We start from the raw sequence: 24,658 nt of genomic DNA on the forward strand, positions 1-24,658 counted from the left end.
AGGGCTGGTGCTAGACTAAGTATTCTAAAGGTTTGGAAGTAAATGATAGCCAGGAGATAGGTCTTAAGTTGTTCAGGCTGGTGGAGTCCAATGTGGGATTTTTAAGTATGGGGTGATCTCTGCATGCTTTAGAGGGGAGGGGAAGATACTAGTAGAGAGAGATTGAAGATGTGAGTGAGAGAGCATAGGATAGAGGAAGAGGGTGACCTTCGTAATTGCGAAGGAACAGGGTCCAGAGGACAATTGGTTAGGTGGGTATCTGAGAAAAGTTTGGTAACCTCTTCTGTAGTAGCCTGATCAAAAGAGGAAAGTTTTGAATGTACTGTTAGACAGGATATGTTAAGTGGGGAACATATCTGTACAGTGGAGATGTCCTCACAAATTGCATCTTTCTTGTTTTTGAAGTGAGTGGTTAGCAGTCTCCTGGCCAGTGAGTGAGTTAATGGGAGGGGGACAAAGAGAAATAAAGTTGGAGAAGCACCGAAAAGGACTTGAGTATTGACAAAGTGACAAAGTAGGTTTGTTAGCATGGAGACAGGAATTGTATTTAAGAGTGCATATTTTCATAGGGGGAAAACTTGCTGGGATTTAGTTTTACACCAAAGTTTTCAGGTATTGTGCAGCCCTTTGCAGACCCCAGTATTGGGAGTAGAAGCATTGATTTGTAAAGGGGCTGCAATGACCATATAACAATAATCATTTCTAGTAGTTTCACATAATTTTCCCAGTTTCTGGTCTCAAACATCATCTGTATAATGTCTGCAATCTCTGGCCTTTTCCTCTGGCTGTCTCAACGGGTATGTTTGCAGTCTCAGAGTTTTTTTTATCTTTACATATTCTGTATTGTATATTATACCTTACCATCAGGCATTTTTAGGGGCTGCAGTTGAGGGATTTATTTTTTTTATAGGTTGACAACCACTGCTCTAAGGCAATTGGATACTTCCTGGATCAATAATGTGCAACATTTATTATAGCTAAAATAGATTTATAGTTTGGCAATTTAGAAACACATCTGAACCTTTTGGATGTAGTTTACTGAGCTGGATAGGACAAGCTCATGTGGGAAACTTCCACATTTTTATAGCTCATGTTGTAAAGAAACCTTTTCATATGCACATGTTACCTCTTTACTATCAATTCTCTAGTATCTTTTTGGGGGACCTTAATGTAAAAACATTCCCCCCAAGTTTACTCTATGAATCATTTATGTATCAATACAAGGTGATCATATCCCACAATAATCACCTCTTTACAATGGTGAATACATTCAGTTCAGGTAATATTTCCTCATAGTGGTGTTCATCCTCTTAATCTAGTTCCCTTCTCTGTACACGTTCCAGTGCCCAAAACTGAACTGTACATTCAAGAAGTCAATTTGCATATGTTTTGTATAGGGGCAAAAATACTGTATGTCTCCCCCTCTCTCTCTCTCTCTCTGTTCCATCTATGCCTGTTGCCTGTATATGTGTGTGTGTGTCTATATATACATATATATATATATATATATATATATACATACAAAAAAGAAGTACATTATTAAACACAAGAGGAGATTATTTGTACATAAATGAGAATTTCTAACTGGTGTGTTTTGTACCAAACATTTTGTTCTAAAGATTTTTCTTATCAGTGTGTATTTGTTGCAGTAATAGTTTACAGTTTTCATAAAGTTTTGAGGTTTGTGTTAGGCTCATGATAAAGTTTGTGTTGGAGCTTAAAAAGTATCTGTCAAAAAAAAAAAGAAAAACTAGTTTTTGCGGTTTTGCAAGTTCCACAACTCACAACCTTAAACTTGCTATAGTTAACATGGGTATACGCTAGTAGAATTTTGTGCGAAATTTTTCATTTTAAGATTTCCTAATCATTAGTGAGGTCTAATCGACATTAGTTTTTGACTGCAGTGACAACAAAATTTGATGGCACAAGATGGAAAATAGACAATTTTCTAAGAATGAATATGTGTTTTGTTAAAGAAATTACATTCATCCCAAAACATATATTAAAAGCTAATTAAATTTTGGAGTACTTTCGAACGACATTCATTCAGTTGTCAAATGTATGACGAATTTTTGTATGAACGTTTGTTTGAAAATCTACTAGTGTATTGTTAGTGTTAGTTGGTTACGGTCTTGGAACAACAATGGGCATATCAGGTCTCAACAACTACAACAGTTTATTTCAATGCTGGGAGAATTGCACTGTGGGATTTTGGCACCAGTATTGTATGACTTCAGCGCAGAGCCTCCCACCATAGAGGTGAGCCTGGACTTAGTGTATCTAAACCCATGAAAGGGACACCCCCTTGCTGCTTCTGATTCCAATTATGGAATTGAAGCTTAACTTTCCTTAGATGTGGTGGCTACATTTTTTTTCTTTATTACACACAGTTTTTCTAGATTTTCACCTGGTGATCCTGCCAGAAAAAAATTCCTGTCATAGGACAACAACTATACTGTTTCTAGGAGGAGCAGCATTGTCACCCTAGGAACAAAGTGTGTACAAACTATAAAACCCCTCCCCCACTCCATATCATAGAGAGAGGTTTTCGATAGCAGAGATAGCTGGGAATAATGCTAGCTAATAACTGTCCATAGAGGAAGAGAGTACAGGACGTTATCAAGATTTCTGGCTGGAGGAACAGCTATTTATTTATTACTTTTCTCAAACAGATATAACAAAATGCTTTAAATTGTATGTTTAACAGACCATAAGGGAGCAAGTTATCAATGTTTATTGTAAAAGTTTATATAGACTTTAAGTAGTATTAGGGCTTGTGTTGTGGTTTAGGATTGGTGTTGATAGCTTAGGGGTCACTTCACTAAGAGTTAAATAACGACTGAAACAAAATGCGGTAAAATAACGCACGCGGTACATTTTTTGCAAATGTACAATTCACTAAGTATTTTGCGGTAAATAACTCTTGCAGTAAAATCTATGTATTGCAGTAATTACTGCATATTTTCATGTGGTAATTTATCGCACGGTAGCTGGTCGCTAAGGAAGTCAGCCATGGTGTCCTTAACAACGGATGACTCATTTGCTGGTAGTGGAACACTCAGCCAAAACATGCCAGCAATTAATGAAACAGTGTGGGGCTCCCCCCCCTCCATACCAGGCCCTTTGGGTCTGGAATGGATTATAAGGAAAACCCCACACCAAAATTAAAAAAGAAAAAAAAAGTCTCTTAGGTCTGGTATGGTTTTTGAGGGAACCCCACTCCAAAATAAAAATAAAAAAAAAATGGTGTGTGGGTCCCCTCACAGTTCTAAGGGATTTGGGGTCTGGTATGGATCTGGGGAGGACCCCACACTGGTTTTTAAACATTTTTGGCATGGGGTTCCCCTTTATATCCATGGGGACCCCTAGGGGTTTGGGGGGACATCCCCTTGCTGCATCTGAAAAAATACCGCTTGTGATACCGCTAGCAAAACCCTGGTGATAAATATTGCATCTTTTTTTAGTTTCTGTTCTGTTTGAGAATTGAACTTAACAGCTTACCGCATGTTTTTTTTGGAGGTATTTACCAACACATTTTTAATTTTGCGTTAACTTCCTTCCCTACCGCGCTATAGTTGAAGGACGGCTACAGCGCTGTTGTCTAGTTCTGGGATGACATCCATGGACGTTATTCCAGAACATGTCCCCTGCGCTCCCCCGGCGCTGCCGGTGATCGCTGTGTCCTACGGACACAGCTGATCAAGGGAAACCGTAAACGGCCAATCACATCCGCCTTTTACCACGTGATCAGCTGTGTCCAATGACACAGCAGATCACCAGGTAAACACAGTTGCCGGTTATTGGCTGCACTTTTTTCACGCTGTCACAGCATGAGGAAAGTACTGCCAAGAACTGGCAATTGTCAGAGAAGTGATGGGCACTGATCATCAGGGTACTGATCATCACTGCCCTGATGATAAGTGCCTATCAGTGCTGCCCACCTGTATCCATCAGTGCCACCCACCTGTGCCCAGCCATGCCACCCAGCAGTGCTGCCCATCAGTGCCGTCAGTCAGTGCCACCTCATCAGTGCCCATCAGTGCTGCCTATCAGTGCAGCCTCATCAACACACGTCAGTGAAGGAGAAAAATTACCTGTTTGCAAAATTTTATAATAGAAACAAAGGAAAACTTTTTTTTTTTTTCTTCAAATTTTGTGCTCTTTTTTGTTTATAGCGCAAAAAATAAAACACCCAGCAGCGATTAAATGCCATCAAAAGAAAGCTCTATTTGTGTGAAAAAAATGTCATATGGGTAGTGTTGCATGACCGCACAATTGTCAATCAAAGTGCAACAGCGTTGAAAGCTGAAAATGGGCCTGGATTGGAAGGGGGGTGACAGTGCCCAGAAGTCAAGTGGTTGAATACCGCAGAATCTTTTTTTTTTTTTTTTTTTCTTTTTCTTTTTTGAATTGGACATTTTGTTACCGCATGTGATAATTTATGCAAATTAGTCACGTTACAGTGTTATCGCATGCAGCAACCTTTAGTGAATTGACTCTTAAGTGGTAAAGGACCAGGATGGCGAACCCAAAATCTTCCCTTTCATAAACAAGTAATGTCCTCTCCTGTAAATCGTAAATATATCCCAACAGATTCCCAAATTGATTTACTTTGTCAGCTTGGAAGACCTGAGTTGACAAGTCTGTGTTATGCTCTGAAGCAATCTTTAAAAATTGTATGATGAGGGTAACCAGACCATGCATGCACATCCAGCAGTCCTCAAAGTCTGTTTCTGGCATTAGTACTGTTGACATTCTAGTACCAATAAACATAGAGATCGCATTATGTTTGGACGTTTCATCCGACACCCTCAGCTAAATATCTTGGCTGAATGTTTTTAAGCCGGTCAGGCTTATGTTGATTTTTGGGTGGTAATGCTAGCAGTACCTGTGAAATAGTGGAAGAAGACAATATGTTGTCTATTAGGAATAATGAATAATATTACCTTGTTCCAGCACTGCTACCACTGTGATAAAAGCCAGCTGAGCCACTTGGTCATGCATGTTGGAGAAGATATTTGATTCCTGGTATGAGTTGCTCTGGAAATGAAGATTCTGTATCTGAGTTGGCGGGATTGATTCACCAGGTTTGTGTCTTTTAAAGAAATATAAAAGTTGGATGGTTGAAGCAGGTTGTTACCATGCAGCTTCTTCTGGAAACACCTGATGGCAGGTTATCAGGAGTGGGAGATGCAAGGCACTGTGGCGTGGTGTAGGCTTCAGGGTGTGTGAGTCTGTACATTGCTCATTCTCTGTAGAGACAGGCAGGCTCATTGCTGTACAATAATATGATACCTGACTTCCTCTTTCCACAGGCAGCTTTGCAGAAGTCATCATTTCGCTTTACTTTCACATTTTTCTGTGGTAGCTGCAGTTTTGCCTGAAAATTGCAGTGTAATTTTGGCAACACATACATTAAGTCTGTATCTTTTTCTTTCAGACTCAGAATTTTTTCATTGTATTTAACAGTATTTTGTTACAATGCACCGAAAACATTTTGTCTGTTTTTTACCCAAGTTACTGTCATTATTATACAGTATTTATATAGCGCCAACAGTTTGCTCAGCGCTGTACAATATAATGGGAGACAGTACACGAGATAGTACAGTAACAATACAATACACGAGAGGTTCAAGGGCCCTGCTCCTTGGAGCTTACAATCTATGAGGGAGGGGAGAGTGGTACAGGAGGAAATAGCTGTGGGGGATGGAGTGGTAGGAAGAGTGGAGGAGATCGGCTGTTAGATGAGAGTGGGGTAGGCTTCCCTGAAGAGTTGGGTTTTCAGAGTGCGCCTAAAGGTGAGGAGGGTAGGTGACAGTCTGATGGATTGGGGGTAGTGAGTTCCAGAGGATGGGAGAAACCCTGGAGAAGTCCTGGAGATGGGCATGGGAGGAGGAGACCAGGGAACTAGAGAGTAGGAGATCTTGTGAGGAGCGGAGAGCGTGTTTTGGGTCGTAGATGGATATCAGGTTGGTCATAATTCTGATCGATTTCTTTATGTTGCTAAACACAAAATGGGACAGACAAGAATAAATTCATTTTAAATAGGTTGTAATATAATCAACTATTTTTCCTATCACTTCCTTTTTTTAATTCTTTCTTAAAACATTGATTAAGTGTGAATAAAAAATGTAAATTCTGTATAAAATTGTATTCCATTTTATATGCTTTGCTTATGTATCGCACACTGCATTCATTCTGCACCCGCCATTAGTAATGTTTTGATCATGTATGCGCATTCCTTAGAGTTTTGATAAGAAATTAGCCTGCATATGTTGCACCCCTTGTTACCTCAAAAGTACAATTGTAATTTTAATATTTTAGCTGCATAAGCCCATCTTTTTGTGTCTGTTCCCTACTGCAGTAATTGTTAATTTGGAATCACTGATCAATGTGAGGATAAGAGTTGCCTATCTATAAGATTACCTATATACAGTTTGATTTTTCATGCATACAATTGGAATATTGAAATGATCAGAATATGGAATGATTAGTTCAAAAGTATTTTACCTCTGAATATTTTTTGTATGTGTATTTTATAGATCTCTCTGACCACCACCTCATCACGTTCTCCATCTCCCCTTCCCCCAACTCCCCCCCCCAAAAACGCCAAACCATTACCAGCCGCAATCTTCGCAACCTGAACTCGGCCCCCCTCCACTCAGCCGCCGACCGCCTACACGACAGCATCCTCCCACTGTCATGCCCTGACATAGCCACCACCTTGTACAACGACTCACTGTCAGCTGCCCTAGACTCTCTGGCACCCCTAACCACACGCATCATCAAACCCAGGCCGCTTCAACCATGGCAGAATGACAGCACTAAACGCCTCAAACGTCGCAGTCGTGCACTGGAGAGACTGTGGCACAAAACCAGGTCCCCTCACGCATTTTCCCTCTACAAATCTGCCTTCCTCACTTACACCTCCTCCCTCCACGCCGCCAAGCAGGCCTACTTTGTTAACCTAATCAACACCCTCTCCTCCTGCCCTCGCCGACTCTTCTCCACCTTCAACTCCCTGCTCTCTCCCCCCCCTCCTCCACTCAGTACCTCACTCACCGCCCACGAGATTGCCACCCATTTCCGTAACAAGATTGACGCTATCCGCAAGGACATTGTCGACTCGCAATCTACCTCCCCACCCCCGTCACCCCTTCTTCTCCCCCCTCCTCTGCCCTCACAACCGCACTGCCCTCCACCTCTCCCGAGGCCCCGCCCACCGTAACCCCCCCTGCACTGCACCCCCTCAGCCCTGTCACTACTGAGGAAGTCATCAAGGTCCTCTCAGAAGCCCGCCTCACTACCTGCCCCCTGGACCCTATCCCCTCTCAACTCCTCCGGTCACCCCCCTCTTCCCTCATCCGCTCCCTCACCCACATCTTCAATCTCTCCCTCTCTACTGGCGCATTCCCCTCCCCCCTAAAGCACGCACATATCACCCCCATCCTCAAAAAGCCCTCCCTGGATCCCGCAGACCCCAACAACCTCAGACCCATCTCCCTGCTGCCACTCACCTCCAAGCTCCTTGAGCGCATAGTCTATGATCGCCTAAGCGCCCACCTTATTGACAATAACCTCCTTGACCCATTACAGCCCGGCTTCCGTCCCCTACACTCCACCGAAACTGCCCTCCTCAAAATCACTAACGACCTACCAAACGCCAAAGCCAAGGGCGACTACTCTGTCCTCCTTCTCCTGGACCTCTCCGCGGCCTTCGACACAGTCGACCACCCCCTCCTCCTTAATAAACTACTCTCCCTTGGCATCAGAGATACCGCTCTCTCCTGGTTCTCATCCTACCTATCCCGACGCTCCTTCAGCGCCACCTACAATGGCGCCACCTCCCCCTCCCTCCCCCTCTCTGTTGGGGTCCCTCAAGGCTCTGTCCTTGGACCCCTTCTCTTCTCCATCTACACCTCCTCCCTGGGCACACTCATACACTCCCATGGCTTCAATTATAACCTCTATGCTGACGACACCCAAATTTACCTCTCCACCCCTCTCCTCACCCCCACTATCTCCGCCCGCATCACTCACCTCCTAAACGACATCTCAGACTGGATGTCGCTCCATTTCCTCAAGCTTAACCTCTCCAAAACCGAACTCCTCGTCTTTCCCCCTGCCCACACCCCCCCCCCCCAGCCTATCCATCATTACCACCAACACCACTATCACTCCCGCCCCGCAAGCCAAAGTCCTTGGCGTCATTCTTGACTCGAACCTCTCCTTCCTCCCTCATGTCAAATCACTTGCAAACACCTGCAGGCTCCATCTCCGCAATATTGCCAAGATACGTGCCTTCCTCACCCCAGACACCACCAATCTTCTTGTACACTCCCTCATCATCTCACGCCTTGACTACTGCAACTCTCTTCTCACTGGCCTACCCAAGTGTAGGCTCTCCCCGCTCCAGACCATCCTGAACTCAGCGGCCAGACTCATCCACCTCACCACCCGCTCCACCTCTGCCACCCCCCTCTCCCTCTCCCTCCACTGGCTCCCGATTGTCCAACGCATCAAATTTAAACTTCTAATCCTGACCTACAAAGCCGTTCATAACACTGCCCCTGACTACCTCACCAACCTGATCCCCAAGTACCACCCTACCCGTACCCTTCGCTCCTCACAGGACCTCCTTCTATCCTGCTCCCTGGTCTCCTCCTCCCATGCACGACTGCAGGACTTCTCCAGGTCCTCCCCTATCCTCTGGAACTCACTGCCCCAATCCATCCGACTGTCGCCTTCCCTCCCCACATTCAGGCGCTCCCTCAAAACCCATCTTTTCAGGGAAGCCTACCCCACCCTCACCTAACGGCCTTTCTCCCTCATTCCTCCAACCACTTCATCCACCTCAGCCACTTCATTCCCCTCAGCCACTTCCTATTGTTCCACTACCCCCTCCCTCCTAGATTGTAAGCTTGAAAGAGTAGGGCCCTCTTACCCCTCGTACGCTGTCTGTCTTTGTTGTACTGTGCCATGTATTGTCCCCCCTATTGTACAGCGCTGAGCAAACCCTTTGGTGCTATATAAAGTCGATGTAATAAATAAATAATAAATAATCATAGTCTTTATCATTTTCATGTACCTTTTCCATCTGAATTATCTTGTTTATCTGATTCCCATCCACGCTATAGCCGAAGGACGGCTACAGCACGGTTGTGTAATCCTGGGACGACGTCCATGGATGTCATTCCAGAACACGCCCCCCTGTGCACCCCCCAGCAGTGCGCGCCTGGCGCTGCCGGTGATCGCTGTGTCCTACGGACACAGGTGGTCACATGATACAGTAAACGGCCAATCATGGCAGCCTTTTACCACGTGATCAGCTGTGTCCAATGACACAGCAGATCACCGCGTAAATACATTTGCCGGTTATCAGCTGCACTTTTCTCATGCTGCCATAGCATGAGGAAAGTACTGCTGAGAACCGGCAATTGTCAGCGGAGGGATCGGCACTGATGATCAGTGCCACCCAATTGTGCCCATCAGTACCGCCTATCAGTGCCCAGCAGTGCCACCTATCAATGACGATTATTAGTGCACATCAGTGCTGCCTATCAGTGCAGCCTCATCAACGCACATCAGTGATGCAGAAAAACTACCTGTTTGCAAAATTTTATAATATAAACAAAGAAAACCTTTTTTTTTTCAAATTTTTTTGCTTTTTTTTGTTTATAGCGCAAAAAATAAAACACCCAGTGGCAAGTAATTACCACCAAAAGAAAGCTCTATTTATGTGAAAAAAAACTATAAAAATTTCATATGGGTACAATGTTGTATAACTGCACAATTGTGATTCAAAGTGCGACAGTGCTGAAAGCTGAAAATTGGCCTGGGCAAGAAGGGGCGATAAGTGCCCAGTAGGCAAGTGGTTATCCTGCCAGTCACCTTGTTTCTTGTTCTAAACTGACCATACAAAGCACATAAGTTGATCTGTGCTTGTGTTGTCAGTTTCCATCATTTGGCTGGCCATTCAGAGGAACAGGACACTGTGCAGAGATGCAGCATACCTGCATTTATTTTGTTCAGCCACCACATCCCCTGACCAATCACAACAGAATACAGGAACACCGTGTGTCTCTATAACGTAATATGTTCACAACTTCTTTAAAGGGGTTGTAAAGGCAAAAGGTTTTTTTTTTTTTTTACTTTAATGCATTCTATGCATGAAGGTAAAAAACCTTCAACATGCAGCTCCCACCCCACCCCCATACTTAGCGAAGCCTGATCTCGATCCAGTGATGTGCACTATCTCTATCTACTCTCTCCTTCCTCATTAGCTCAGCGGGAGCTATTGACACACAGAGGCGGCTTAAGAATGAGCAAGCAGGTGTGCCACGATAGGACTTAGCTTCCAGTGGTGGCACACCAAGAAGTGGAGCCTGGAACACAAAAGAGGAGGATCGGGGCTGCTCTGTGCAAAATCAGTGTACAGTGTGGGTAAGTATAACATTTTTGTTTTTTTTAAATAAAAAAAAAAATAAAAAAATCAAGGTTTACAATTGCACTGATATCACGTACTGGGCACACGAAAAGCTGTGTCTGGCGGCCATGCTGCTCGAGAATCATAGGTTGGCCACGACGGTTTTGTAGAACAATTACACATTGCAGCCACAAATAACTGGGAGTGTACTTCCATAGCCTTAACTGAGTCACAATTCAAGCAGCCTGTTATCTTGACCTAGGGACAGCAGACACCAGCACACAGGCCATTTCCAGAGCAGTAAATAGTTAATTGAAGTCCTGGCAGGATGTCTGGTAATTTCTGCTGACCATAAAAGTCTACAGATTAACACTTCCCTCTCACCAATGGTAAAACAGTCACAAAATCTTTCATCTTTCATTCATGTTCTGTAGAGAAATAAAACCCATTAGGGATACACTGCGTGCAGTAAAATGTCTTAACCAGGGCTAATGAGGATCGTAAAGCAGTCAGGCTCGTGGTGACCTTTCGGAGGCCTCTTGCTCAACTCACAATTTTAAAAACTACACACAATTCATAAAATCAGACAGGACCAAGACACATCAATATAAAGTATATATTTAAATAGGGAATATCATACCAAACAAATCGAGATCATACATGACTAATCTATAGTATACAGAAGATGATATGGTAATCAGATACCTCCTGAGTGACAGGCCTATCCAAGATAGCCTGTGTTTAGCAACCCTAGAAACAATATATATCACTGAACAATAATCTACTAGTTTCCAGAATGCATCCAATACATATTGGAAGATATTAATATTAAAGTGTTACTAAACCCACAACAGTAAAATCAATCTGCATATGCAGTAAAGCATGCTTGTTATACTCACTGTGAAACCTAAGGGGTTAATCCTCTGCATTGTGTAAACAGGATGTTTGATTCTGTCTTCTCTGATCCTCCCCTTCTTCCACAGTCCCCAATCCAACTGCTGATTGAACAGAGCCTTGGAGGCAAACTGCACATGTTCAGTTTGGTGTGCATTACTAGAGGTTTTTCTTTGGGAGGGTGCATGTGATCAGCACAGTGCCAATCAGCACTGTCCAGACAGAGGGCCAGACGTCCTGCAGCCTCATAGGACACTCAGGGGAGAATGAAAACTCCTGGTACAAGCTTTAACCCCTTCCCGCTGGCGTCTCCTGGCCCTTTAAGAGTTTCAGAAGCCGTAAGGCGGGGCGGGGTTTAGGGACATGTGACATGCCGTCACGTCGGTGATTACATGATCGGGAAAGGTCCCGTTCGAAAGAGGAGATCGGGACCTTTCCGTGAGTACCGGACATGTGTGCTGGGAGTGCGCAAGGCGCGCGCTCTTGGCACATATGTCCTTTTTTTAATAGGACGCAAATGTGCAGCTGCTTGGCATCTAGGCCCAAAATTGGCGTTCGGCCGGCGTGAAGAGGTTAACTAGTGCTTTGCTTAACACTGATAGAAATCACAAGACTGCTCTAACTGCTGAAGAGAAAAGGTATTTAGCAGTTTATACTTACTAAAATAAATGCTTTTCAATGGTCTGTGTACTGTGGGAGACCAGGTATAGTGAATGCAGGGTCCTGGGTTTAGTAATACCTAATAAACTCAAACTGTGTGTAAGGTGGTCTGTGATACAGTCATAAACACAGTGACCTCCCATTGGTCACCCCTCAGCCGACCTAATTGGTCAAATGATCTCTGGAAACTCTGGATCTCTGAAAAGGAAACTGCTCCTGAAGTTGACAGCTCTTGTGTACCGTCAGCCAAGGAACATCTGCCAAGTTCTAGGAGCCGATAACACATGCTCATTCACTGAACTCTGCTGAAACGAAGGACCTTGCACGTATTTACCTTTTTCACCCATTTGTCTTGATGTTGCTTGTTCTTTGTTACTTCGTCATAGCTTTGTCTTTTGTTAATATTTTAATTGCACCATTTTACCCTTTTTCATTCTTAAACTATATTTTGAAAAGTGTTAAACCTGTTTCTAAATGTGCTAGGGAAAATAAAAGAATCCCTGTCTCTTGAAGAGTGCTACTGTGCTATAATCTCTGAATATACCTGTCTGCGGGGACAGTGTGTGTACAGACATTTATTTTAAAAATCATCATTGTCATTACTGTTGTGAAGGGTTGATAGGCCCAAAGCTATCCAATGGCACTTAGGAGGTTAAAGGGTTAATTGTTTGGTTAGCCTAACCCAATGACAATTACTTTGTCTTTTTGTTACTTAGATTGTTGTTCTGCAAGCTCCAAACCCTTTGTGCAGGGTGTTGCTGAGAGTGTCGTTGTTGCATAAGTGACAGCATGGTGTGAGGAGGACCAGTCTTTTCTCATGAGTTGGTGAGAAGAGAGGTCTGACAACTGTGTTCATCACAACAATCATTTTAACTTAAAATATTACTAAACCCAGGACCCTGCATTCACTATACTTGGTCTTCCACAGTACACAGAACATGGAAATGCAATTATTTTAGTAGATATAAACTGCTAAATACCCTTTCTCATCAGCAGTTAGAGCAGTCTTGTGTCTTCTATCAGTGTCCAGCCGAGCACTGGTAAAGCTTGTAGGAGGAGTTTTCATTCTGCTGTAGGAGGATGCAGGACCTTGACCTCTGTCTGGACAGCACTGTTTGGCCCTGTGCTGATCACATGCACTATCCCAAGAAAAAAGAAAAAAAACTTCTCTAGCAATACACAGCAAACTGAGCATGTGCTGAGTGACTCCACACAATATCTCTTATCAGGAGATAAGAAGGGGAGGATCAGAAAAGTCAGGATCAAGTAGTGGTTTTACACAATGCAGAGTATTAACCCCTTAGGTTCCACAAGGAGTATAACAAGCATGCTTTACTGCATGTTCAGATTGATTTTACTGTTGTGGGCTTAGTAACACGTTCATGTGGAAATTACAAGGAAAGGCAAAATTATTTTCTATCGTGGCTTTTAGGCGATAAAGGCTCTGTTGATGTTGTCTGAAGAGTCTATACCAGCCTTTCTCAACCTTTTCAATGCAGAGGAATCCTTGCCATAACTTTCCAGTCTCAGGGAACCCCTGCTAAAATGACTTCTCTACAATTCATGATAGTCAGAGGTAGGAATGCTCCTTACACTTGTGGTCATTGAGAAGAATTACCCCCTTACAGATTGCTAAAAAAAAGACCAATGGTGTCAGTGGGAACTTACTTGAGGGGCAATAATTGCTCAATGAACCCCTAGCAACCTCTGGAGGAATCCTGGTTGAGAAATCCTGGTCAATACAATCATGCCAGTCTTCTTGGTTTTAATAAAATATTTTTGAAGCTTTCAAAGTACTGTTTTATATAGCCTGATCCAATTATTTTTCTCCATAAATTCTAAAAGATTATATGGTTTAGCCTAAATTTTAAACAGACACTTGCACCTTTTCAGTGACAGTGTCTGAGGAAAGCTGCCCCCTCTCCCAAGGATGCCTTTATGGCAATATTTCATCATAGCTTGTGAAACATGCCTGGTACTTCTGGGTAATTCTCCTCCTATGAAGCAGTGCCCAGGCCTGGCAGCCAATTACACCTTCCTCTAAGCTCCAAGGCTGGATAGTTGTAGGCAGCTATGACAGATGGAGTGGTGGGTTAGTGTTGAAGAGATGATTATCGGTGGGAAGGCTTTATACAGACACTGTCACATCTCTCTGAGCAAAGTCACAGCATCTCTTTAAAGTGGAACTCCAGCCATACACACATACTGTACTTGTCCACTGTCTTATCTGTCAGAGGACTTACAAGCCTATCCAGGCACTTTTGTGATTCATACATGTAATGCTCACCCCCAAAGGGGCTGCTGTGCATTCACCTAGGTGTCCCTTGCTAGTACAGAAGCTGCCAGTTATTTATTGCTGAATAACTTGAAACAAGAAAGGGGTTCAGGATACTCAAAAACTATCAAAAGGAAAACAAACTTCAAGCAAAATCCTTATAATGGTAGACACACATAAAAGTCCCAAACACAGGTCTTACTCACAATGTCCTCACAAAAACTCACACATGGGGGGGGGGGAAAAAATAAATAAAATAATGACCTTTGTGAATGTTTTCACAGCACAATACACAGGACACTGCCTTGTGCTGAGCTTCAGTGCATTGCACTGTGTGTGGTGTATTGGAGTGTATTCATCTCACCAATGCACATAAGGCTCTTTATAGCACACCGTATAGTAATGAATGTGTTTGCCAAGCGTTTCCACCACACAACTGAGATGCAAAAGAGGGACAGCTGTAACCGAAATGTTTTTTCCTTTGGAAGGAGTGAGGAAGGATTAGAAGCCTTGTCAGGTTTTACTACCATCCACGGCTCTGATTTTCCCACAGTTGGACCAACCTATGGTTTGGACCGTTAATGTAAAATCTTGATGTTTTTAGGCACTTGCAAAAGGTGCAGGGCTCAGCAGAATACATTGTGGCCTAAATTTATGAAGAGATTTGGTTTTTTAAAATTTTTTTTGGACATGGTTTATAGCAAAAAGTCAAAAATATTGTTTTGTTTTTTTTTCCCAAATTGTCGGTCTTTTTTTGTTTATAGCGCAAAAAATATAAACCGGCAGAGGTGATCAAATACCACTGAAAGAAAGCTCTAGGGGTGGGGAAAAAAAATGACAAATTTAATTTATGTACAGTCGCATGACCGCACAATTGTTAAAGTAGCACAGCATTGTATTGCAAAAAAAATGGCCTCGACAGGAAGGGGGGCAAATCCTCTGGAGGGCAAGTGGTTAAACAGCTCCCACTCCCAGCTGGCTGCACTACAACACACAGGGAGGTTGATTTACTAACGGTGCACTGCAAGTGCAGTTGCTCTGGATCTGAGGGGAAGCTCTACTGATTTCAATCATCCAATCATATGCAAGCAAAAATGCTGTTTTTCTATTATTTTCCTTGTAAGTGCAGTTACTCCAGATTTAAGGGGAACATGCAAGTGCACAGACTATTTGCCTTTAGTAAATCCACCTCATAGTGTGCATTACAGTACCTTGCCATAAAGTACGTGTTTGCCAAGTGTTGCCGCCACATGACTGAGATGAAAACAAGCAACATCTGTAGCCAAAACTTTATTTTTAAGTTGGGCTACATGTACAGCCGATATCAAAAGTCTGCACACTTGGCACAATGCAGTCAGGCAAGTACTGTAATCCTGGCAACCACCAAACCCAGACATAGCCATCAGATTGCCAAAGAAGCGCGATTCATCACTCCAGAGAACACATCTATCCTGCTGTAGAGTTCAGTGGCAGTGTGCTTTACACCACTGCATTTCACTTGGTGAAAGGCTTGGATGCAGCTGCTTGGCCATGGAAACCCATTCCATGAAGCTCCCTACACACTGTTGTGCTAATCTGAAGGCCACACAAAGTTTGGATGCCTTTACATTAACAGTTGACCGTGGAATATTTAGTAGCAAGGAAAATAACAGATTGACTTAGGAACTCATTGCACAGATGGTAACCTATCCCAGTATCACGCTTGAATTCACTGACAGCAACCCATTCTTTCACAAATGTTTGTAGAAGCAGCCTGAATGCCTAGGTGCTTGATTGTAAATACCTGTGGCCATGAAGATGAATGGAACACCTGAATCCAATGATTTGGAGGGTGTCCCAATACTTTTGGCAATATGGTGTGGGGGTGAGTGTATACACACAGTATCACAGAAGTGAGTACACCCCTCACATTTTTGTAAATATTTTATTATTTCTTTCCATGTGACAACATTGAAGAAATGCTGGCAGCACACATACATCTATTCCCCAAAGACAACCTCTGGCTATGATGCTAAGCATGTGCATTCCACTCCTTTGGTCGACCATGGCGAGGCCTGTTCTGAGTGGAACCTGTCCTGTTAAATCACTGTATGGTCTTGGCCACCGTGCTGCAGCTCAGTTTCAGGGTCTTGGCAATCTTCTTATAGCCTAGGCCATCTTTATGTAGAGCAGTGTTTCTCAACTCCAGTCCTCATGGACCCCCAACAGGTCATGTTTTCAGGATTTCCCTCAGATGAAACAGCTGTGGTAATTACTAAGGCAGTGAAACTGATCAAATCACCTGTGCAAAATAATGGAAATCCTGAAAACATGACCTGTTGGGGGTCCATGAGGACTGGAGTTGAGAAACACTGATGTAGAGCAACAATTCTTTTTTTCAGATCCTTGGAGAGTTCTTTGCCATGAGGTGCCATTTTGAGCTTCCAGTGACCAGTATTTGAGAGAGCGATAACACCAAATTTAACACACCTGCTCCCCATTCATACCTGAGACCTTGTAACCCTAACGAGTCACATGACACCGGGGAGGGAAAATGGCTAATTGGGCCCAATTTGGACATTTTCACTTAGGGGGTGTATTCACTTTTGTTGCCAGCGGTTTAGATATTAAATGGCTGTGTGTTGAGTTATTTTGAGGGGACAGCAAATTTACACTGTTATACAGGCTGTACACTCACTACTTTACATTGTAGCAAAGTGCCATTTATTCAGTGTTATGATAAGTTAGTGCAGCGCTAAAATTATAATTCCAATCAAAGAAATATATAAGATGTGAAAAATGGCAGAATTACACACTCACCAGATGCGCAATAGTTATACGCATTAAGTATCACATCCAGGGTTTCCTCATTTCATGGAGCACCACCACTGAATTTAACCAGTCACCTGGCACCTTAGAGTCACACAGACTGTCATTTATACTGAACTTTTATTACCAGTTTATCGTCTTATATTTTTTTTTATTTGTTTGATTGGAATTATAATTTTAGCGCTGCACTAACTTATCTATTCTATTGTAAGGTCTATGTTGGTTGCCTTGAGTGCTTAGCTGCTGATTGGATAGTGCTCACTTTTACTATATTTATTCAGTGTTGTCACATGAAAAGATATAAAATATTTACAAAAATGTGAGGAGTGTACTCACTTCTGTGAGACACTGTATATGAATGTCTGTATTAGTATAAAGAATTTTGGAAACTCCATATGGATGGGATGTGGAGGTTAAGCTAAATCTGGGCAGCTGGTTATGACTGCCTTACATGTTCTTTAATTCAGGTTGGCTTCAAATTATTCAGTTACAAAAATTTAAAATATCGGTTTGAATTAAAAAATGTAATCTAGAATTTTAATGTATTAGAGGGGACACACTGGTTATGTATTAGAAAAGTTGCCATTGGTAATTTCCCTGTAAAAATGCCAGTTTCTTGGCTGTCTCTGGATTTATAACAGAAATCAATAAGTATACATCAACTGAAGATGGCGTGAAGAATGAAAACCCTGATCAGTATACATGTGCGTCAGTGGTTCAGAAAGTATTAAAACCACTGCATTACCTTAAGTGCTAGGAACCTGCATTTCCAAAATGAAAAGCCAAACTTGCACTCTGATCTGTACCATTTTCATACAGGTTTCCTTTTAACTACGGAGACAACACTGGTGCAGGAGTGGTCTGTATGGATAAAACATGGATGTCTATACCACAAGTTGGGCTTTTTTCATTAATGTTTAGTGCACACATCACATAGATCATTTGTGACCCTCGTTTTATCACTTCATAGCTCTCGCATGTTCCAGCACACACTGATCCTTTGTTTAATATATACTTCCCCAGTAATAAACACAAAACAGCATTGTAGTACTCTAGCAAAATACTTTATTTTTTTTTTTATTTTTTTTATGGCAGAACATAAGTGGATTTTCTCTTCAGTAAGCCATGATATCTGTGGTACAAGAATAAAGAATTGTTTTAACACATTTCCAAAGACATTACAAAAAATAGGCCAATGTCCAGAAAATTAATCTCCATTTACAATTGAGGGGAGGAAAAAAGTTACATAAATCCCCTCTACACACAGGGAAAATATATAGAATTACAGTTTCTTTTAAAATCTATTAAAAAAGTAAAAAATATACAGTCAGAATCTAAGTCAATATTTTTATATAAAAACTGTAAACGTTTATTTACAGAGGAAGTGTAGTTGTAGGAGAAACAGAATCCACAGCTAGTTAGCCACTAGGAGGCAGATTATGCACACTGGCCAGTGGGTGGGTTTTATGACACGTGACGGCTCCACTGGCAATGGAAAAGTGCGCTTCCATAGTGACCAACTATTCCCTACCCCCGTCTGCTTTCTATTTAACTCTCCCAAGAAAGATTCTTATTGCTAGAAATTATCATGAACAAGAAAAGTATGAATTGAAATGAATGGAGCAAGTGCCAAAAGAACTTACGATCACCCGAGTCAGGCGCGCACAGTTTTCACAAAAATACTTGAAAAACTCATGTGATATTAATACAACACAAGCGATTACACTTTCCACAGTCATCACATTACACAGTGATTAAAGAATCACTTTTGCATCATAGCACGTAGAAACACTTGTTACCAAGCACCCAGTATTGTGTCATTAGGGGCTTAAATAGCCAAGTGAAACGTTTTAAGGCTTGCAACTTTTTTTTTTTTTTTTTTTTTTGTGCAAGCAGACCCTCAATCACCATGTCCATGCTGATATTGTTAGTACTTTATTACCTTTGAATGGCTGCCTAGGTGCCAGAAGTTAAGAAAACATCCAATTAAGAAGACAATTATCACATCAGATGTTTTCTTCCACCCATTTCTGCAAACAATATATTGCTGAAACTTCTGTTGGGCTGCCAAGTTAGGGTCAATATTGTGAATATTGACACTACTAACCCACAAGTATGTAACTCAAAGGCATTTACAGTGGGGAAAATAATTCTCGGATTTGCAGATTTTGTAAATTTGCCCACTTGCAAAGAAATGAAGGGTTTATAATTTTTATCATAGGTGTATTTTAAAATGAAAGAGACAAAATATCAACCAAACATCCAGAACAAATACAATACAAATGTTATTTTACTCACTGAACTGCAGCTCAAAAGTATTTGATCCCCTACCAGCCAACAATAATTCTGGCTTCCATAGACTGGCTATGTGCTCATGTGGTACACAGATTAGTCCTGTCAATTTAAGAAGGTGCTCCTAAGGACAACTCATTATGTGTATAAAAGACACCTGTCCACAGAATCTTTCTTGGGCACCACTATGGGCAGGACCAAGGAGCTCTCAAAGGACATCAGGGACACGATAGTAGATCTGCACAAGGCTGGAATGGGCTACAAGACCATCAGAAAAAGGCTTGGTGAAAAGGAGACAACTGTTAGAGGGATCATTCGCAAATGGAAGAAATACAAATTAACCATCACCCTCAGCATGGAGCTCCATGCAACGTTTCGCCTCATGGGGTAAGGATGATCATGAGAAAAGTGAGGGAGCAGCCCAGAACTACACTGGAGGAGCTTGTGAATGATCACAAGGCAGTTGGGACCAGTCAGCAAAAAACACCATTACGCCGCTATGGATTGAAATCCTGCAGCACCCGCAAGGTCCCCCTCCTCGAGAAGGCACCTTTAGAAACACGTCTGAAGTTTGCCAATGAACATTTAAATGATTCAGAGAAGGATTGGGAGAAGTGCTGTGGTCAGATGAGACGAAGAGAGTTTTGGCATTAATTCAACTCGCTGTGTTTGGAGGATGAAAAATACTATGACTCTAAGAACACCATCCCTACAGTCATGCACGGAGGTGGAAACATTGTGCTTTGGGCCTTTTTCTCTGCTAAAAGTACAGGCCAACTTGGCCTTGTCAATTGGCCCCTCAATGTGGCAATGTACTGTAAAATCTAGGATGAGAACCTTCTTCCCTCAGCCAGAACACTCATGCTGGAAGACCCATCCATGACCTATCTTCAATGACCCAAAATATACCTCCATGGCAAAGGACTGGCTCAAGAAGAAGCACAATAAGGTCAAGGAGTGGCCTAGCTAGTCTCCAGACTAATCCTGACAGCAACAGCCAAGAAACCTTCAGGATTTAGAGAAGATCTGTAAAGAATAGTGGACCAAAATCCCTCCTGAGATGTGTGCAAACCAACTACAAGAAATGTCTTACCTCTGTGCTTGTCTTACCTCTGTGCTTGGGTTTCTCCGCCAAGTACCAAGTCATATTTTGCTTGGGTATTAAATACTTTTTTTACTCACTGAACTGCAACTCAATTTAGAACACTTGTATCATGTTTTGTCTGGATTTTTGGTTGATATTCTGTCCCTGTCATTTCAGATATGCCTATGATAGAATTACACACCCTTCATTTCTTTGTAAGTGGGAAAAATCTGCAGGGGATCAAATAATTATTTTCCCCACTGCGGCTAGCTGCATACCAAAAAAAAAAAAAGATCAACCCCATTGAGAGGAAGCCAAGGTCTGAGCTACTTCACATCTCCAGCTAGTTCTGTGCCGATTTTAACAGGACCAGGCCACAAGTAGTATCTTTAGCAGGAAAAAGAAGCAGTAATGAAGGTCATCCACTCAGCAAAAAAAATTAAATCAGAGAAAAAGAAAAGAATACTTCAAGCACTGCACCCCACTGGCTGCAAAAATAACATTACTTCAAGAGCAAGACTCTAGTCCACACAGACCAGAGAGTTTTAAAGGATAGGTTTACCTGTGTAACAAAGAAAGAAAAAAAGATTAAAAAAAAAAAATAGGGGGGTGGGGGGATCCTGGGTGCAACGCCAGGCTCCTGTAGAGGATTACCCCAGCTTTCTGACCGTACCTCTGTACGGTTTTCAGTTTGGAGCTGGAGAAAGTGTGAATGAACTGCTAGCACACCAATAAATACACTCTACAAGTCGTCTTCCACGCTGGCAAACAGACATATTTTCTTCATTCCCTGGATCTCTGGGACAGGGCTGCATCCACACAACCATACTTATTTTAACTGTGACTGTGGCTGCATGAAAGAATCCCTGCCCAGGTGGGGGGGAGGCTGTCTCAGGAGGTGAGGGAGGCTGCTGCATAGTAACAGGTTACACCCTGAATATAAGTGTTAACATGTTAACAAGTTGCTAAAGCTGAACCTCTCCTTTAAAGCCTTCTAACCCACGGGCCAAAAATCAGCTGTCTGTTCTACGGGAGCCAGTCTTACAACTGACTTCTGTCTAATGGGCATGCTGAAAAACCAGTATTTGACCAGAAAGTGACCAGTGCTGGCAGCCAATGGCTGTGATGCTGATCAGTGTGTTCTGGCACGGTGAAGTCCTTCTGTCAGAACACAAAAGGCACAGCGGGGGAGGTCGCCACACTAACATCATTTGTGTACCCTGCCTGCCCTTGAGGACTGAACTGTGCAGCCCTGCTAGAATCTGACCACAGTTTAGCTTACAGGCACCATGTTTCCTAGAGACCAAGATCTTTCAGTGCAGAATAATGGCTGAAATAAAAAAAAATCTCAACAGCAGCAGCAGTAGTGGATTTTGGCCACCAGCCGGTTTCAGAAGATACAACAGAGCAGGATGTGACAATATCCTTATTAAAAAGAGCTAAATAATGTAAGTGTAGTGTTGTGAAAATGTATTCAGTCAAATGAACATACATCACTGGTGAAAAGTGTGCTAGACCCATTTAATAAAAGACTAAGTCTCTTGGTGGAAACCTACCCAAATAGTAATTATTTAAAAAAGTAGAATATGCATGGTTAAGACCACGTAGTGAAAATCCAAATTACATTTAATATGGGACAACATAAAATAATCCAAATGGCTGGCCACTACTAGTACAGGTATACCAAATATGAATATCCTTGCCACATTTGAAAACCAAAATCAAGGTTTTCAATTTGAGAATTGCTTCAAGCCATAGTTTTTCCTAAAGAGGACAGCAAACTTTCTAAACCTTCATTCCCAATTATCAATTTAGGAAAACCAAGTACTGCACAAAACAAGGAAGACATCCAAAAGAGGACAATTCCTCAAAACAATACGACTGCTTGGGCTATTTATACTGCACACGCAGTACTACAATTTCCACATATAAAGCTATGTCTAGGTCAATGTATAAGCAACATAAAAAAGAACTGAATATATAAAGTAGTTAAAAATAGAAATTCAAAAAATTTAATCCATACAGAACCAACATAATTCAGTTTAGGAAGCATTCGTTTTTTTTTCCCCCCAATCTCAAATTGGCAAAAAAATGACACTAAAATATGGCCTACATACAGACAACATGATGATGTATCAACAGCCACTGAGCAAAGAGTCAGCACAAAGCAGAAAGGACTTGGTCAATTCTTATTCATATACTTCTGCTACCTATGCAGTGTTCAGGAACTAAACAGTGGGGCAGATTTACTAAAACAGAATCTGGAACAGCTGTGCATGGTAGCCAATCAGCTTCTAACTTCAGCCTGCTCAATTTAGCTTAGACAATAAAACCTGGAAGCTGATTGGTTTCTATGCAGAGCTGTACCAGATTGTGCACTCTCCAGTTTTCGTAAACCACCAGGGTGTGCAATAAAAGCATTCATGTCACGAATTTTAATTCAATCTCAAATCTGCTGACATTTGCCTTTCTGGAGAGAAGGGGAGGATAGCTCTGCTTTAAAGGTAACCACAGAGATGAGAGAAATTACCTGGCTTTGGCCAAATCAGTGACAATTCTCACGTCAATGGGCACCAGAGCCCCCCACCCTTCACCGTTAATAAGGAATTCATGATTTGTTGTATATTGTTGCAAAAATAGCTGTAGATTCCCCCTCAGGATTAGTCAGGGTGTCTTGTGCACATCTCCTTAGCTATTAAATACACCCCAGGTGACTGAAGTAAGCATTTTTATGTGCATTTTACAAAAATGTGACACCTGAATCCCGCTTGCATGTCCAATTTTTTTTTTTATTAAATAGTAATGGCTAGCTTTTTATCAACACTGTAGAACTTGGATATGCCAAACAAGCATTTTTCAGAAATAATGGCAAGTAGCTGAAATAAGATGGATATGATTTGTTGCTATACTAACTGTAGCCTAAAATGAATAGAGGTGCGCCAGACCTGTCATTTTTAAAACCGTGCTCGTGATCTACACCTTAAGTGGCACTCGTCTGTGCTAACTCAAAAACTGACTAAAATTACTATATCAGAATGCTGTGGCAATGCTACTAGCAACCCAGGGTATTGATCAACTGCTCTTCAGCCAGTACAAAGAGTATCCTCTCCTGTCATCCCTTTGCAATAGAAATCTTAAATAATGTAGACATTATAGTAAATGGATTGCTAACAAGGGGCAGGCCAGTACCTGAAGTCCTACAATGTTATCTCACTGGGGGCAGCCTTGAACACTTGGTTCTTTATATTACAAAGGAGATAAAGAACACTACAATTCTCAATTTTTGCATAGTTATCTATTGTCAGTACATAATTATGGACTTGTGCATGGGTTAAGGTAACAATAGGGCAAAGAAATTAGAGACAACTTTTAAATTTGTTAACAGTACTCAGTAAAGCTAAACTTCGAGGCAGGTACACTAAAACCCCAATTAATGCAATTATATATTCATTAAACAATTCATGTATTTATAAACAGGTGTAAGTACCTAGAAACAGTTCTGCTTTATTGTGGACAGGGAAAAAAGAAAAAAAGGGTCAGCCTGAATTATTGGAAAGTCCACACAGGTATTTCAGGGGTGATGACGAACTGCAGTCCTTTCTTCTTTTTCATGTTTGCCTGGAGTTCAGCTGAAGCTCTGGTTCACACTGATATGGTGCAGAATTTGCAGCCTTTTCAGTGTGAATTCCACAACGCATCAGAATCGCACCCCATTCATGCGAACCGCTGTGGGTGTGTATGTTAACACCCCAAAATCGGTCCGCAAAATGCTGTGCGATGTGCAGAATTGGATTGCATAGGTATGAATACCCATGCAATCAGATTCTAGTGTGGACCCCCAAAAAAGGATCCTGCATCTTTTTGGTGCGGTGCGATTAGAGCCATACAAAATGTATGGCTCCAATTGTACAGCACACAAATCGCATGTGATTTGCAGAGGAGTGCAGTGCGGTTCCTGTGCGAATCACATGTGATATACCGCACCGCATATATGTGAACCCAGACTCAATGTCAAGAACTTATACAGGCAACCTCTGCTCTTGACAGGAATGCGCAGGGGCACTGGGGTTAACATGTTGCTTGCTCCACGGATTGGTTGTAAGTGTCTCCCAATTCCATTCCTCAAAAAAACTACCACCAGGTCACAGTTTCCTTACTTCTAGACAGTTGTGTCAAACATGTACAAGAAAGACTAATCTTTTCACCTATGACTGAAGAG

The 24,658-nt window shown here is 42.1% G+C and overlaps 1 protein-coding gene across 1 annotated transcript in view; it reads right to left on the reverse strand.

Moving 5' to 3' along the window:
* Window positions 1-5,201, reverse strand: part of LOC149444805 (leukotriene C4 synthase-like) — a 60,072-nt gene extending 54,871 nt beyond the window's left edge. Inside the window, exon 1 of the mRNA XM_089654498.1 lies at window positions 4,947-5,201. Coding sequence (XP_089510624.1) covers window positions 4,947-5,004 — 58 coding nt within the window. The 5' untranslated portion in view covers window positions 5,005-5,201. The remainder of the gene's footprint in view (window positions 1-4,946) is intronic.
* Between the last annotated feature and the right edge of the window lie 19,457 nt (window positions 5,202-24,658).

Source organism: Staurois parvus, unplaced genomic scaffold, assembly GCF_062004578.1.
Source record: "Staurois parvus isolate SC_StPar_1 unplaced genomic scaffold, SC_StPar_1.0 ptg000770l, whole genome shotgun sequence".
Taxonomy (NCBI): domain Eukaryota; kingdom Metazoa; phylum Chordata; class Amphibia; order Anura; family Ranidae; genus Staurois; species Staurois parvus.